Genomic DNA, 18,483 nt, shown 5'->3' on the forward strand with positions numbered 1-18,483 from the left:
TATCTCTAGTAGAAGCAGTACCTATCCTAAGTCCCGGTTCACACTACCGCGACTTGTCAGGCGATTTGGCCACCTGACAAGTCGCGGTCCATTCAGTGCTATGGGAACTGTTCTAATAGGAGCGACTCAAGACGCTCCGACTTTGAAAATAGTTCCTGCACTACTTTTGACCGAAGTCGGAGCGACTTGCATTAACTTCGATTATGTGAAGTCCGTGCAAGTCACGCCGAAGTCGCGGTGCACGGCGACTTCACTAGTCGCCCCCGAAGTCGGATCGCCATAGTGTGAACCGACACTGAAAGCACTTGCTCTCCTGCACACTCGTCCTCTATTATCTGGGGTCTTATCAATAGCTCCTATTTGGAAGCTAGGCCTCTTCCCTTCCAGGTGGTAACATGGCAAGGTCTTCTGCTTGGAAGGATCTCGCACACAATATATCATCTTTCTAAAATGTACACGAAAGACACTTATGACTTTCCCTCTATGTTTGCTGCCATAATATGAAGTAGCTGTCACTTGCATCCACACAGATTCTACAATAAGACTACTTCTGTTCCCAGGTAAGTTAAACATTCAAGATACTGCCTGCCATCATTAAGTTACTCCTAGAACTTTATATCACAGAAAAAAAAAAAAGGAATGAAGCTTGAAGCGCCACTCCAAGCAAGAGGATCTCTCCCCCCCCGGTCATTAGAAATAGGGGTGCTGGCGTCCTCAGTCATCCAATGGTGACATAACTTATAAACATTGGGGACACCACTCTCCTAGCCTGACCTGAATGTAGTTTAAGTGCTAGGCGGCCTCAGCCAGCGTTACTTCGTCAACCATGCCTCAGACGCATTTTGCTCCACCCACTGGGGGTTAGTTATAGAGTTCTATGACTAAGTCCCCAGTGGGCGGGGTGAAAGGCATCAGGGGAGGCAAATTTAACATGTCCCAGTGCCTGTGAGGTTTTCAAAAGTGACGCAGGGGTAGTTTGTAGGGATGCACCGATCCGACTTTTTTGGTCCCGATCCCGATCTTTTGCTTTGTGAAATCGCCTATCCCGAGTCCGATCCGGAAGTACGGTTTTGTGAGCTTATAACAAAATAATACTTCCGGATTGGTATCGGTATTGGCAGATACCTTATAACATTGTGCATTCAAAATCTAAAATGTCATGGGTTTAGTCTTTAAGAGGTTAAACTTCCCTCCTCTGGCAGACAAAAGATACATTGTAATCATTGTGTTTACTTAACTGGGAGAGATGAAAGGCATTTGCAGGAGGCTTTTTTTTTTTTCTTTGACAGCTGTTCTCTGCTCCCTCACAAGCTATAAAGAGCAAAACCGGATCGGCCCGTGGATCTGTTAATTTTACCGATCCCCGATCCAGCTATTTTGCCCATATCGGGGCCGATATACGATCCGAATATCGGATCGGAGCATCCCTAGTAGTTTGGACCATGGTAAACCCTAAATGTAATATGCAACATGGTCGAAAAGGTGGAATTAGCCTTTAACATGCATTGATAAAGAAATGACAGTTCCCCTTTAAATCAGGATTGTATGGGGAGTTTTAGGAGTTGTGCTCAAACTCACATGTTCATCCAAAAACACGCGGGCTCTGATCACATCAAACAAACTTTACTTTAGGCAATGGAGTAAAAGGGCTGAACAAAGACTTCAGTGTAAATACAGATTGGTGCTGGAGTCCACATCTATTTAAAGGCTTTGCAGCTCTAAGCAAAATAAATGGTTCTCCAAATCCATAAATCAAACACACCTTCTATGCAGTGGTTATATGAGAGCACTTTGTGCATTAGAAGTATGCTCCAACCTCTAAATTCTGTGAACAAGCCCTTCCAGGTTCTACCTTAGTTGTGTGTAGGCAGGGAAGGAAAAACGTTTAACAGCTATACATACCATTGCACTTAGCAACTCCTGTAGATGGTCTCGCTCAATAGAAATTTCACGAAAGGCACTGAAAGCTCTGTTCACTTTGTCGCTCTCCTCTCTGCTGTTTTCTTCAAAACTGCCAGAAAGCTAAAAGTAAGTCGAGGAACAATAGCGAAGTTAAAAAAAGAGCAAGACGTGACGTTTGTAGCTATATTCTAAACCAGGGGTCTCCAAACTTTCTAAACAGAAGGGCCAGTTTACTGTCCTCCAGACTTTACGTAGGCCGGACTGTGGTCACTGGGAGTAGAAATTGTCCTGGCGTCTGTGGGAGTAAACAATGCACCTTTGGTATTGGGGTGAGGAATAGTGCCCCATCGCTGGTGTCAGTGGAAGGTCAGGTGCACCATCATTGGTGTCAGTTTCAGGAATGGTGCCCCATTGCTGGTGTCTGTGGAAGGTCAGGTGCACCATCTTTGGTGTCAGTTTCAGGAATGGTGCCCCATCACTGGTGTCAGTGGAAGGTCAGGTGCACCATCATTCGTGTCAGTTTCAAGAATGGTGCCCCATCGCTGGTGTCAGTGGAAGGTCAGGTGCACCATCATTGGTGTGAGTTTCAGGAATGGTGCCCCATCGCTGGTGTCAGTGGAAGGTCAGGTGCACCATCATTGGTGTTAGTTTCAGGAATGGTGCCCCATCGCTGGTGTCAGTGGAAGGTCAGGTGCACCATCATTGGTGTGAGTTTCAGGAATGGTGCCCCATCACTGGTGTCAGTGGAAGGTCAAGTGTACCATCATTGGTGTCAGTTTCAGGAACGGTGCCCAATCGTTGGCGTCAATGGGAAAAATAGTGCCTCATTGTTAATTTTAGTAACAGGAATTATGCCCCATTGCTGGGGTCATTGGAAGGAATAGTGTCTTGTATTAGTGGAAGGAAAAGTGCCTCAAGGACCAGATAAAGGAAAGCAAAGGGCCGCATCCAGTCCCTAGGTCGCATGTTGGAGACCACTGTTCTAAACCCACAACACACCAGCTATTACAACAAATGCAAAATTAGGAAGAACACGATTGTTGGTTACAAATTTGCATATGTAAATCAGTTGAAGTTTATTTTAAAGTCACGCAAGCATCTCATAAAATGCAATCTTAAAGAAAGGGCTCAGGGGTGCTGCATACCGCCACCTATAGAAGTCAGCGGTTGTATGCAGCTATACACGTGTATACGGAAGTACCGGTGTAAACACCCATATGTGTACAACCCTGGTACTTGCGTATGACTGCGTACAGCCACTGACTTCTATAAGCAGCAGTATATAGTACCTGTAGGCTACCTGGTGGGGAAATATGCTGGAGTGTATAGAATTTACACTATACAGCCAGATACAGCATTGACCAAAAGCCCTCATGCCATGGCCATGACACCCTATGCATATATCTTTTATACAGCTATGTGATCAGTGATAATAAACTTGATATGGATATAAAAGCAATTGTAACTATATGGCTGAAAATTAGATTAAACACTGATTAAAAGTACTAATTTAAGCACAGGTGGATTGCAGAAGAATGGCTTTACCAGTAGAAGTCCACAAAACAAAAAAAAGTACCAACCATACAGTATTGCATTTACACCCTATTCCAAATTATTATGCAAATTATATTTTTCTCATTTACCTAAATAATTGATGTAAATAACAGTCAGCATAATTCACACGTTATCAACTATTAAGAGTACAATTCAAATGTTATTGAAAAAAACCTCCTAATGATAACAGTATTTTTTTAAAACATAGAAAAACTTACAATGCCCTGTTCCAAATTATAACGCACAGTAAGTTTCAAAACACTTTAAGGCTCGGTTCACACATCAGCGATGGCAGACATCGCATGTGATTCGGAGCGCACTGCTCTGAAAATCACATGCAATGTCTGTGCGATGCAAATTCAGTCATACAGATAGTATGGCTGAATTTGCATCGGATTCGGCACAAACATGCACAGGACCCTTTTTTGGGTCCGCAGCAGAATTGGATTGCATGGTGGTTCACACCTATGCGATCCGATTCATGTCCGAATGTCAGATCGCACTGCGATATGTGAACTAATCAGGGGGTGTCATTAACTTTGAATGGACACCCCCAGCAATTGGCATATGGCAATGTGAATTGCCTGTGCTGGGAATGCAATGCGGGAACCCGCAGTAGATTTGCAGGGTTCCCACATCGCATAAGTTTGATACAAGAGAAATGGCCGTACACCAAACAATGGCTCACGATAAAAGGCTTTACTTAACAAGGATGCAAGGTATAGCAAAATGGATGGTAGACATGTTTCACACGACTCACAGCGTGCTTGTTCACTACGGATCGATCCCCCACTGAGAAAACGGAGTCCGTCTGACAGACTCCAAGTGTGAAAGAGCCCTTAGGAGTCCGTTTTTCTCAGCGGGGGATCGATCCGCCGATCCCCGCTGAGCAGGAGGTCGACAGCTGTGTCTCCGCGCTGTGTGCAGAGACACAGCTGTCAGTTCCCCATGCATCTCTATGGGGGAAATCAGATGGGAACGGACCATCAGTCCGTTCTCATCCCATCCCATCCCATGACGGATCGGATGTCAGCGGACATGTCTCCGCTGACATCCGATGCCCCATAGGGATGCATGGGGGGACCGTTAAGATCCTCAAAAAAAAAAAAAAAAAAACGCAGGTCGCTCCTGGTCGCCCCAAAGAAGCTCCGGACCCTTTTTCTAAGTCGTAGCGACTTGTGTCGCTCCTATTAGAACGGGTCCACAGCTTCTCTATGGCAGGCGACCTACGGCGACCAGGTCGCCTGACAGGTCACCCCAGTGTGAACGGGGTCTTAAATAGAATTTGTATAATAATTTGGAACAGGGTGTAAAGCTAGATTACAACCAAAAAAACTTTTCTTTTTTGGTAGAGTCAAGAACAATTATTGCTTTTGTAAAGTTTTTATTGCTGTTCATGTCCACACTGAAAGTAGAGCTATAGGCAAAAGTCTTTTTTTACATTTTGGACAGAGTAAAGCCTCGTACACATGCACCGATTGTCGGCCGACCGATCAGCCGTCTTTTGTCCAGTGTTGTTGTGTTGGTTGAAATGTGCTCTAGACTGCACACGAATTTTGTCGGCCAACAACAACCAACTGCAGAAGTGATGTCATGTGCTGGTTTACTTTCCATGTGTTTTTTCTTCTCTGAGCATGCCCAGTCTTGCTCATCTGACTTTTGTCTGCCGAAATCTGTACTGACTGACGAACAATCGGCCGTTCTGGTGACGGCCAACAAAAATTTTATAGCATGCACACCAGATTTTGTTCGGCCGAAAAGTCGCAGTCGGTTGTCGGAAGCATCATGCTAACAAGCCGACAATCGGCCGATCGGACGTTGGCCGAAAACTTACGGCCAACAATCGGTGCGTGTGTACGAGGCTTAAGAGAGGGTTATAACTAGTGATCGACAGATTATCGGCAAAGCCGATATGTCAAGTGGCAATATGCACTTTCCCCTATATATCGGAATCGGCCTTTTGATTTACCGATATTGCCGATATTTCAGGAAAGTGCATGTACCGGGGTGATGCCTGCAACTAGATGCATCACCCCGGTACCGGTGTCCATAGCCGACGGTCGGCTGTCTTGTAATGACAACCAATGCGGCTGAGAAGCCGCTCGGGTGTCATTCCAAGGAGCGGGAGGGGACGCCCGGGTCTCCTGTCCCACAGAATCCTACCTTCACTGCCGGCGTCTGACCGGGTCTCCATTTCTTTGAATTCGGCGCCACCGAGTACCCGGAAGTGATGTCATGACATCACTTCCGTGTACTGGCGGCGCCAAATTCAAAAACTTACAGCATTCAAAACAGCCAAGCTTGGCGTTTTGAATGCAGAGGAGGGGTCTTTTAGACCCCAAGATCCCTCCACCACAGTACCTGTAGACAAAAAAAAAAAAAAAAACAATATTGGCGTTAAAAACAGGAGGGCAGATTTCCCCTCCTGTCCCATAGCCAAAACAGGAAGTGAGAGGAAATGCAAAGAAAAAATCTCTTGGGGACCCCCAAGTCACCAGAACTAGTGTCCCTAGTGGAAGGATTTTCTTTTAATTTTCACTTTCAATGCTAATGGCAAAAAGTGAGGATGAATCTCCCTAATGGAGGCACAGATATCATTAATAGCTGACAGGAAGTTCTAATCCATCTCCCCTCTGTCCAAAACTAAAGAAGAAGTTTTGCCTTTATTTATCCTTGGAGATTTCACCTCACTTCCTGTCCTTGTGACAGAGGGGAGCTGTTGTCACAGGGAGACATTACCAACAGGACCAGAAGACACAAACAGTGATAATCACCTGACATGGGTTCTAAGGCTGGTCATACACACAGATCTATTTCCTTAGGCCTACAGGCTGAACAAAAAAAAAAAAAATCTAACAAATTCCTCCATTCACACTATACAGCAAGGATGGGTGAATCTCCTACTGAGGCTATTATGGTCAGACAACCGATACCAGCTGCTGTCAGAATAGCTAACAGGAGGCTGCATATGATTAGATTTAGGTGTGATTTCGGCTGACAATTTGTCACCTGGCTCTTCAAATTTTCAAAGAAAGGATGTCAGGCGGAAGAAACCAGACAAAATTTATTTACTGTATAGCCAGCTTAACTCTTCCAATTTTACTGAAAAAAGATTTCCCTTCACTTCTTGTCCCAAAAAGAAAAAGTGAAATCTCTCTGAGAAGAACACGGAGAGATTTACTAAAAATTGGATTTTTGACTTACCGTAAAATCCATTTCTCTGATGTTACTTGACGGACACAGCTCCTTGTATTCATAACCATTGGGTTATACTGCCCCCTACAGGAGTAGGACACTAGGCAGAAAAAAATTCTGGCTACACCCATGGGCAGTCCCCAGGGGGTATACGCCCTCTCTCTGCTATAGCCACTCAGTTTTGTAACAAGCAGTGTCAGGAGAATATTAAATTCTGCAGAGGGGTGGGTGCTGTGTCGGTCAATAAACATCAGAGAAATGGATTTTACAGTAAGTCAAAAATCCCATTTTCTCTTTCATTCATTGAGGAACAATGCCCTTGATATTCTTAACCATTGGGATGTCCCAAAGCAGTGTTAAACACGAGGGGAGGGAACAACCGAAAAATTCTCAAGGCTAAATATTAGCCAACCAAGCAACAGGGGCTCAACCAAACAACCAGAGCCCACTTGAACAAAACAATACACCTTCAAAGAGGATCAGGTCCTCTTAAATAGCAGCTGGAAAACCTTGCGGCCAAAGGAAGCATCCGCAGATGCCAACATATCCACTTTAGAAAACTTTGTAAAAGTGTGCACTGACGATCAGGTGGCCGCATTGCAAACATGTCTCACCGACACCTGAAGGAATAGGCCTGAACCACCGTCTGTCTGATCCATCTGGAAATGGTCGCAGAGGAAGCAAACAACCCAGGTCTATCCATGAGCACAAATAGAGTCCGACTTCCTGAAAGACTACGTAGCTGCAAGGTACACCCTAATAGCCTGGACCACATCCAAGGCAATTTCCTTCGTATATTTAGGCCTGGGACACAGGGAACGCAACACAATGTCTTCAATCAAATGAAAATCAGAGACAACCTTTGTAGGGAAAGACAGACAGGGGCAAAGAACCACCTTATCCCTGATCATCATGTAAGATGAATGACAGGATAACACCGCCAGTTCCGACACCCTGCGCGCAGAAGCGATAGCCACTAAAAAGGCTACCTTCTGAGACAACATAAGCAGGTGAATCTCCCGAATATTTTCAAAAGGAGGCTTCTGCTAAGCTGGAAGCACCAAATTAGGATCCCAAGGCAGCAACTGAGCCTGCACTGGAGGAACCAAATGTCGGACACCCTGAAGAAAGGTACGCACCAGGGATTGTGTGGCCAAAGGTCCTTGAAAGCAGATCGCCAAAACAGACACCTGGCCCTTGATGGTACTCAAGCCAATTTCTGTTCAACCCCCCCCTCCCCCCATTGAAGGAAGGTAAAGATCCGAGACACGGAGAATGAGCGAAGAGGAACCCCAAGAGACTCACACCATGCAATGTACGTCTTTCACGTACGATGGTAGATCTAGATCTTCCTAAAAGTAGATTTCCTAGCTTTCAACAGGGTAAGAAGCACCAACTCAGACAAACCCCTATCCTTTAGCACCTGGCGTTCAACAGCAAAGTCGTCAAAGCCAGCGTTTGTAAAGCAGGATGGAAAAAAAATTGGTCCTTGGGACAGAAGATTCTCCCTGAGAGGAAGCTTCCAAGGTACTACGTCAGCAACCAGCCGCACCAGATCGGCGTACCAAGCCCAGCAAGGCCAGTCCGGAGCCACTAAGATGACCGGAATCCCTTCTGCCTCAATCCTGCCTAGAAGTCTGGGCAGAAGCTTGAGAGGGAAGGCATAAATCAGCTGATACTGACCCCAGGGGGCCACCAGCGCGTCTGTGGGGTCCGCCAGAGGATCCCTTGACCGAGCCACAAACCTCTGCACCTTTCTTTTGAGCCGAGACGCCAACAGCTCCACCTGGGGAGTACCCTACCGAAGACACAGCTGATGAAACACCTTCGGATGAATGGACCACTCCCTGTGGTCCAACGCCTGCCGACTGAGATAATCCACCTGCCAATTTTCTACCCCGGGAATGTGTACGGTGGAGAGGGCTGGAACTAACCGTTCTGCCAACCTTAGAATGCCAGCTACCTCCAGAGCCGCAAGGCACTTCTTGTGTCCCCTTGATGATTGACCTAAGCCACCGCCGTGGCATTGTCCGATTGAATGCGCACTGGACAACCCTGAAGATGATCCGTCCAATGACCCAGACACAGTTTGATCACTCAGAGTTCTAAGACATTGATCGGTAGTCTGGACTCCTCCAGCGTCCAGATCCCCTGAGCAGAATGCTTGCCGAGGACACCTCCCCAGCCGCACAGGCTGGCATCCGTGGTGACCACAGTCCAATACAAGGGGAGGAAGGATTTTTCCCAGCCGAAGCGCTGAAGAATGAAGCCATCCCCATTCCCCCTACTCAGCCATATCTGATTTTCTAGAGATCGGGGAGACTTGTCCCATTTAGTCAGAATCTTCCTTTGCAGGGACCTCGTATGCAACTGTGCAAACAGAACTGCCTTGAAGGTAGACACCATCAGGCCCAGCACCCGCATGCAAGTCCGGAGGGACAACCATCTGTTGGACAGCAGGAAATGCATTGCAGCCTGAAATTTCTGGAGTTTGTCTAGAGGAAGGAGGAGTCAGGCCCAAATAGTCCAGCTTTGTGCATGGAACCAGAGAAGACTTCTGAAAATTCAGAATCGATCGGAACACCCGCAGTGTCGGGATTGTGATCTCCAGGTTGTCCACCAGAGCAGAGGGACACTATGCTCGCAGAAGGAAATCGTCCAAGTAGTCCAGTACCACGATCCCCTGTTGGCATAGCAAGGCTAGCACGGGGACTAACACTTTTGTGAAGACCCGAGGAGCAGAGGCGAGACCAAAGGGTAACGCCACAAACTGATAATGCTCCTCTCCCACAGCAAAGAAAACGCTATTGATGGGCACATATTGGAATGTGAAGGTAGGCATCCTTTATAACGATAGAGGCGAGGAAATCCTCCTTACACAGGGATGCAATCATCGTTCGAATGGACTCCATTCTGAACTTCTGTACCCGCACAAAGCAGTTTAGCGCTTTGAGGTCCAGGATTGGACGCACTTTGCCTTCTTTCCTGGGGACTGTAAACAGGTTTGAGTAAAAACCCTGAAACGTTCCCAAATCGGAACCTGGGACAATCCCCCCCTTGAAGGAACAGGTCTTGTACCACCCCAAAAAGGCCCTGATGCATCCAAGAGGCATCACAGATAAACTGCAGCCCCTGGACCAGTTGGTCCGCCAGCTCAGCAAAGGCAGGGGGGAGCTGTTCCCCCTCCAGGTCAAGGCGTAAGAGCTTAGCCCACTCGGTCAGTTTGTGACACCAGGGCAATGGTGAACACCGACCTCAGTGCCGAACCAGCCAGAGTGTACATATGGAGGGCCACAGCCTCCACCTTTCTGTCAGCCGGATCCTTAAAGGCCAGGGACTCTTCAACCAGAATTATGGTTGCCTTGTTTAATCTGAAAAGCGGAGCGTCCACCACCGGTGGCACAGTCCACTTCTTAAGAAGAGACTCCTTATAGGGGTAACGCCTAGTAAAGCGCTTAGGGACCCCATTGGGATGCTTTGGTCATCCCCACTCCTTAGCGACATTCAAAATAAGCAGGGAAAGGAAACCCCTTGGCCACTCTGGATGGCTTGGGAGTGCCAAAGGGTACCTACGCCTCCCGTCATAGCTTCAGCTGTGTCCTCCATCTTCAGGGTCTCACGCACAGATACAATCAGTGCATCCACAAGCGCCTTGTTGTGCGCGGTCGCAGACGTGGAGGAGTCATCCTCACTATCAGAGGATTCCAGGCGTGTGGTTGCAGGCCCAGCAAGGTGACCCACGTGCACGGCAGCCGAATCAGATTTAGGATCTGATGAGACAGATGAGGCAGGGGGAGGCGGGGGTGCGCTTTTTGCAAGCCCCTCCCCGGCAAGCCACCTCCACCCGGGACTCCAAGACCACTGTCAGTGGATGGTTGGGACCCGGAGGGCCCCGCAGCCTCAGGTGGGGAAATGTGCTCCAAAAGACTCCATAAGTCACCAGGGGGACCCCACAAAAAGGTGTAAAACACTGCTATGGGATAACCCCCACCAAGCTGGCAGCACCAGCCGGTCGCCAGGCACAAAGCACCAAGCGATCCTCAGCAGAGAGGGCGAGGACCCCACCAGACTCACCACTCGCAGAGACAGCCACCAGGATAATCTGCACGACACGTGCGGCGATCAGGAATTAAAATGATTCAGGAGTCAGCACCAGAGGATAAGGAGGGGCTCCCACCGCCGAAATTGCTGTCCACAGAGCTCCCCTGTCATGGCCGGTGCTATTTTCAATGGCAATGCACAGCAAAATGGCCATCGGAATACACAAACATGGCCGCCATGTATAGAACACACAGGCTACAACACAATGGCAGCCCCACGCAACACCACGAGGCATACAGGGACCCTGGGATTGGGAGACCAGGCCTCAAGGACAGATCCAGGCAGGACCGGGGTCCCCCACCAGGTACAACCCCCCCCCCCCCCCACAGTTGATAATCAGGTCGCCCCCACCAGGTACAACCCCCCCCCCGGCCCCCATCACCAGTTAGCGCCCTGCCCCCACCCCAGGAAAGTGGCCAGACAACCCAAACAGCCCCAGTGTATGTGCAAAGGGGAGGCAGGATGAGGGACCCGGCAAGAGGGGGAGATGCCTGTGGGAAGGAGGGGAACCGGGGGTCCGACCGTCCAAAGGAGGGGCCCACGTCAACCCTATAACCCTCCAGGGGGAGAGGAAGGATAGCTACTCACCATACCAGGAACCAGGTGGGCACCGCTCCAGACAGAACCCCTCTCCATCAAAATGGGAGGCTCTCAGCCAGGAGGAAAACTGCGACTCAGGCCGAGACCCAGTTGTATGTAGCCTCACAAGGTGTTTAACTCGCAGGCCAGCCTCCGTCCAGTGGGGCTAATGTTGCGGCCGACCTAGCGCGGAGCTGAGGTCTACGGCACTCGCTGGTCAGACTGGGGTGACCACTGGATCTAGATTATCCAGCCCGTCACCCAGTCCGGCAGTTGATTGTAGATCTCATAGGAAAAACCCAGGGAGAAAACATTTTCTATCTAAAAAATTTTGCCAGGACCAAAGATCCCAGCAAGGAACTAGGTCCTTACTCCTGACTAGGCAGAAAAAAAAAAGAACTGAGTGGCTATAACAGAGAGGGGATTATACCCCCTGGAACTGCCCATGGGTGTAGCCAGAATTTTTTTCTGCCTAGTGTCCTACTCCTGTAGGGGGCAGTATAACCCGATGCTTATGAATACCAGGAGCTGTGTCCGTCAATGAATGTAAGAGAAACTGGTGCACTCAGAATCTAGTACAGCTGTACATGGTAGCCAATCAGCTTCTAACTTCAGCTTGTTCAGTTAAGCTTTGGCAATAAAACCTGGAAGCTGGTTGGTTTCTTTTCAGAGTTGCACCGGATTTTGCACCCTGCAGTTTCAGTAAATAATCCCCACAGTCTGCAATAAAAGCCAAGTATAGGCTCTATCCCTTTCTCACTCCCTGAAAGAAAAAATAAAGTTTTGCCTGGAGACCGGTATTACTTTAAGGGGGCTTTATATATTTGAAGTGTTATCTGAAAATGATAATAAATCGTACATAAACGTTCTGTACACTGGTGACATTTTTTCCTATATAAAATCTTGTCACAAATAGACATCAGAGAAGTATCAGGAAAAAGTTTGGTCTTTATTGACCCTTTTTTGATGTCTGTTTACAGGAAGCTCTGCCAGGACAAAGTGTATATTTTTAACCAGGAGACAAACCATTGTCCTTGCTGTCCTACTTTTCTCTGTCTCTACTCTGGACCTTAGATTGTCAGCTCCTTAAAGCAGACTGATGTGAATGTAGGGCATGTAAATTGTCAGTGCTATATAAATATCTATATTAAATAAACACCTGTAATACCCATAGCAGCAGGGGACAGGGTTTTCGACTCAGTCTGTGGCTGCTTTCTAAAGAAATAGAACTGTAAGGCTGGCCATACATGTGTCAAATTTCGAAGGGGGAAAAAAAAAAAAAAAATAAAAATCGCACCTTCAAATAATCGTTCAATTTCTGACCATTAGTGGGGCCGATTTTCGTGTAGCCATCCAATTGGAGTGATTGGTCATATCAGAAATTTTTTGAAAAACAAACCAATTTCTAGTCAATGATGGGAGAATCGCGCGGGAAATATAATCGAAAAAGAAATGCGCATGAGCTGTGACCTAGAGAGAAAAGAATATCTCCAGCCATGAATTTCTTTCCATAACAGCATGAGGTGAAATTGAAGGCTTGGCTGGTTGAATTTTTAAAATCAATGGTGGCATCATCGGACATCAAAATGCAAGGAATTCAACACATGTATGGACTGCATAAGACTTTGCTTTGATGCACCTAGAACGTATTTACCGTATATACTCGAGTATAAGCCGAGTTTTTCAGCACATTTTTTTGTGCTGAAAACGTCCCCCTCGGCTTATATACTCGAGTCAAGAAAAAAAAAAAAGTCCCTGGCTGCTCCGACGCGCTTAAGCTTTAAAAATGCCGCCGCCTGGCGCATACATGTCACCGCGCAATGCGCCGCCGCCGCTCGGGACAGGCCGGGAATAGCTGAAAGTATACGAGGGGCGGCGGCGTGTGCGCAATGACGTGTTGGCGCCGGGCGGCGCCATTTCTAAAATGAAGGGGCCTCTGGAACAGGTAAGTGAAACAGCTGCACTACCTGCCATTATGCAGGGCTGCGGGCATACTACAAGGGATGCAGTGCTGCGGGCATGGTCCACCTGTACCATGCCCACAGCACTGCATCTGATGTAGTATGCCCACAACCCCGGATCTACTTGTTCCATGCCAGTCACCCTGCATTCTCCTGTACCATGCCAGTCACCCTGCATTCTCCTGTACCATGCCAGCCACCCTGCATTCTCCTGTACCATGCCAGCCACCCTGCATTCTCCTGTACCATGCCAGCCACCCTGCATTCTCCTCTACCATGCCAGTCACCCTGCATTCTCCTGTACCATGCCAGTCACCCTGCATTCTCCTGTACCATGCCAGTCACCCTGCATTCTCCTGTACCATGCCCGCCGCCCTGCATTCTCACCCTAGGCTTATACTCGAGTCAATCATTTTTCCCATCTTTTTGTGGTAAAAGTAGGGGCCTCGGCTTATACTCGGGTCGGCTTATACTCGAGTATATATGGTAGTTGAATAAAACTGAAAGTGCAGCTGGGCTTTAGGCTCGGGTTTACACTGCTGAGACAGCAAAGTCGTATGACTTTGCTTGTGATTTTGCCCTGCAACTTCCTTCTGACTTGGATGCTATTTAGGAGCCTGTTCAAGGAGTGAATTCACACCCAAGTTGGACCAAAGTAGTGTAGGAACCTTTTCTAAAGTCGGGGCCACTTGTGTATTATCAGGTAATACAACTCTTATAGGGAAACATTGAATTTGACATGTCATGCAACTTGGGGTCTCACAAGTCGGATTCCATGTTGCAGCAATGTGAACGGGGCCTAAAAGTGAGTTCACCCTTTGCCACATGGAGAATGTCTTAGAATATCTTAGCCTATCCTCCTCCTATTAACCTATCCTCACTTACAAAGAAAGCAAACATAGATTACATTTTTAGGCAATCCAAGGCAAAACCATGTGTCTCCTGTAAATTGTACCTTATCCTCCATTTGTCTTAGCCTTCTCTTTAAAGTGCAATTCTCCCTTTCAGTATCCTTCAGTCGTTTCTTTATGTCTTCATATGCTGTGACCAGTGCAAAGTGTGAGGCCACAGATGCCTCCCCGGAGGACGCAGAAAAAGGAGTGTCTTGATCTCTCCCCTTCGTAAAGTCTTCTTTTTCATGATTCAGAATACAAATATCATCATCAAGTAGGGAATCCATGATCCTGGGAAAAAAAAATGAAGTCGGTCATTCTCCCCACATGATATACCACGTGCACATAAGAAAACATTGTGCTACTACTTCGGTATTTAACAAAAAATTAAATAAAACATTGCTGTCTTAGTCATAGGGGCTATGAGACTGCATTCTTCAAGGGCCAAGTCACGCTTGTGAATTACAATAATGAGAGGTAAAATGCACAATCCATGAATACATGGCAGCGCATTCATTCTAAATGGCAACCAACGCATTCGTTCATTAGTGGTCATACTGTGCCCTGCGTCAGAAATAATGGTCCATGTGTTTGAGGGGGGCTTTGTTAAATAAATGGGCTAACCTTAAACTCAGGAAACGTACAGTGCTAAGGGCTCGTTCAATAGGTTTTTTTTTATGTGCCCCTATTATACCATAGTGATCTCACCGCTGCTACACAATACAACCCGTTTTAGCATACGGGCTGGTGTGCATAAGCCCTAAAGTTTGACTGGGCCCAAAAAAAAGGTTGGTCTATATTCCCATAGACCAGTGATGGCAAACCTTGGCTCCCCAGATGTTTTGGAACTACATTTCCCATGATGCTTATGCACTCTGCAGTGTAGGTAAGCATCATGGGAAATGTAGTTCCAAAACAACTGGGGTGCCAAGATTCGCCATCACTGCCATAGACAAACAGGGCTAGTCATTAGCGGGTGCAGCAGCGACTACCAGCTGAATACTGGACACATCACAGATCAATGCACATATTCGCCAGCACACCATGGATCTTCAAATGTTGTCCAAAACTTTTATTGCTTGCACATCGCAACAAAACAAGTGCAATGTTTCAGAGCTGCACAGGATCCCTTTGCCAGGCATGTGTGGGCCAAAAAAAGAACACATGATAAAAGTATGCTTTGATGCACTTTTGGCTAATTTCTTGTTTATTACAATAAAATATATGAAACCACTCTAGAAAGACAAGAGGAGACCCGGTACTTGGACTTTCAGGATTTTAGGGTCAGTTTTCAAAGGTATAAGGCAAACTACCATAACAAGTATTGTTTAGAGCAGGGTTTCTCAACAGGAAAGCCATTTAAGTTTCTCCAGGGTGCCGCAAATACAGGCTCTGGACAAGTGTCATGAGTTAGGAAGCAGGAAAGGGTAGCCGCTCAGGTGTATGTCTGAAAACCTGGTGCAGGTCGGAGCCGTAATCCGGAAGCTTGCAAAGTGTGAGAGGATTGACCGCACTCTGGTAGAGATATTTCTTGAAATCAAAGAGGTTTCCTTTATTGTTCCAATAAAATCAAGTGACAGACAGTGTACAAGCAGACAAAGGTTAACGCGTTTCACATTACCGTGTGGTTATGAGTAAGCGACTGGTAATGTCGTGAAACGCGTTAACCTTTGTCTGCTTGTACACTGTCTGTCACTTGATTTTATTGGAACAATAAAGGAAACATCTTTGATTTCAAGAAATATCTCTACCAGAGTGCGGTCAATCCTCTCACACTTTGCAAGTGTCATGAGTTGCCATGGTACGGACAGGCCAGCCCCCAGCACCATAACAACCAATGACACTCTAGGGCAGGCTGCACTACGTCATTTGTTGCTATAGCACTGGCGGCTGGGCGACAATGTTCAGGCACTGCACCTTTAGACAATCAGAGATGTCACCCAGGACAGGACTATGGACACCTCCCCTTTTCCATTTCTCCAGAACATAGACAGGAGGGGTTCTACACTTCTTAGAGATAGTTTATCAGCATGTATGGACCCTTGTTTGCATGAGATGTCTAATAAAGAGGAACTGCAGTCTGCTCACATAAATTTGTAAAAAAAAATATATCTTTGCTATTCTAAAGCTTCCCTCCAACCGTTTTGCATATTATTTTATATATATAGACTGCGATTCTGTACTTGCCAAATATGCTGCAGAAATCTCCCTACACCAAGTCTGGCTGCAGTCATTTTAACTGTGGGCAGCTGAAGCGGCTGACTGTTCACTTCCTGAATTTATGCAAAAACAGACACACAGAGGCACACACACACACAAACAACACTGCTGGCCTGGACATTTCTCCTCTCTTGATGAATACTCATGGATCTGTGCAGTCTCCTCTTATCTCCGCCCTCATCCAGCCCCCTTCAGCTGACCCTTGTTGGCAAACTCTCACAAGAGTGAGAGAGAGAGAGAGTTGTGCATGATGTCATTAGCCTAGGCCCTCGGCTAACGGCCAGACAAGAAAGAGGAAGAAGTGGGCTGTATTAGGTATTTACTGGCAAAAAAAAAAAAAAAAAAGGTCTACTATCCAAAGTTAAAACAACAAGGGCAGAAGATTTAATAGATTGAAAGATGAAAAAATATATGACTGAAGAGCCGCTTTAAATTATTAATTAGAGATATTGTCAAACTTAAAAATTACATATGTGATTTAGGCTGCCCACACCATGGTTCTTCTAAGTACATTGTGGAACATTCAGTAAATACCCAAGCATGCCAACAGGATCATTATATAGCAAATTCCTTTCTTCTTTCTGCCTTGAAATCACCAAAGCATTGCCTCCAATGCTGCTGTTTTGGCTGCTTAGATGCTGGCAACACACTTATAAGGCTCCATGTACATGGGACGCTGGAAATGGTCGTTTAGGAGCAGTTGGGCATTTTTTTCAGAAGCCCCTGAACCCTTCTACATTTTATCTTATCTGTCCATGTACACCAGGTCGTTTACAGTCATTTGCAGGCAGTTGCGTTCAGGGACTTTTTTTAGAACGCAATTATTTGCGTTCGAACGTGTGTTTCCCGGCGTTTCAAACGCACAAACGCGTCCGAACGCGTCTAAACGCGTCCGAACGCGTCTGAACGCGATGACCCGCGTTTAGCGTTCGCGTTTTTCCATTTTAAAGGGGAATAATTTTTTTGACCTCTAGGAACGCTTCTAAACGCAAACGCCCCTAAACGCCGCTAAACGCGGGTACAAACGCGACCGAACGGACGTTTCAAATGTCCTAAAAATTCCAGCATTCAAAGGGACTTTTAATAACGTCCCGTGTACATGGAGCCTTAGAGAACAGCCATGCCTAGCTCTCCGCACAGCCTGGTGGACTGACAGCACCACTCAATCTGCAGGGCAGATGGGTTGTGTAGACCAACTCAGTCCAACACAGAAACAGGGCAACATGTCCTACTGCTTCAGTTCATCCAATTCTAATACAAATTAGGCTAGGTTTCAATTTTGCACAGTGCAGCACATTTCGATGCTGGACAATGTATTGCAATGTGCTGTTGCGCACATCAATGAGAGGTCAATGCTAATCCTTATAAGACATTGGGCATGCCAACTTGCATTGCAGTGAAAGTAAAAAGACAAGAGGTTTTCAATGGAGTTTAAGTTTCTGAAAATATTTTAAATGAGAGTAGATGACTTAGCTACTACTATCACAGATCCTGACTTCTCTGATACCTTCTTTTTACTGTCCCCAAGCCAGGGATTTGCTATTACTTATTTGGCTATGAGACAGGAACTGAAGGTAAATCTCCACAATGGGACACAGATGGCAAATGAGAAAAAAAATGCTCTTTTTACAAGGCAGCCGAACCTGTAAGTCCCTTGCCTCCTCCTTTGACCTAGTCTTCCATTTTTATTGTTTAACACTCATTTGCATTGTTTGATATACGGTAACTCCCGCAGGGTTCAGTAACTATTACCAAGGGAGTTCTGTTCACCTCGTGGTTGACGCAAATCCATGAAAACAGAACGTGAGCACAAAGAGAGCACCCCCATTTTAGCGAAGGGTCTCGGATACTTTTTCTTGCTTCCAACATCCTAGAAAATGTCAATAAAGCGAAGTAATGGCATTTAAACAAGCCTGAAGAGCAAACAAAGTCACAAAACCTGTGCATGACCAAATCAATAGCACAGCTATTTTCAGAAGAAGCTTCCGTCCAAATTCAAAGTGCTAGTTAAATTAAAAATGAACAATTCTCTGGTAATCATCAATACAAACTGTTCTTAAAGCTGAACTCTAGGAGGC

General features: G+C 46.5%; 1 protein-coding gene across 1 annotated transcript in view; it reads right to left on the minus strand.

The window, feature by feature from the left end:
• The window catches only part of AZI2 (5-azacytidine induced 2), a 92,735-nt gene extending 78,252 nt beyond the window's left edge, over positions 1–14,483 (minus strand). Inside the window, exons 1-2 of the mRNA XM_082257540.1 lie at positions 14,248–14,483; positions 1,903–2,022 (exon numbers count right to left, since the gene is read on the minus strand). Of these exons, the coding sequence (XP_082113666.1) occupies positions 1,903–2,022; positions 14,248–14,472 (345 nt within the window). The 5' untranslated portion in view covers positions 14,473–14,483. The remainder of the gene's footprint in view (positions 1–1,902; positions 2,023–14,247) is intronic.
• Positions 14,484–18,483: the final 4,000 nt, after the last annotated feature.

The sequence above is a fragment of the Pelophylax lessonae genome, assembly GCF_965119305.1.
Source record: "Pelophylax lessonae genome assembly, chromosome: 5".
NCBI lineage: Eukaryota > Metazoa > Chordata > Amphibia > Anura > Ranidae > Pelophylax > Pelophylax lessonae.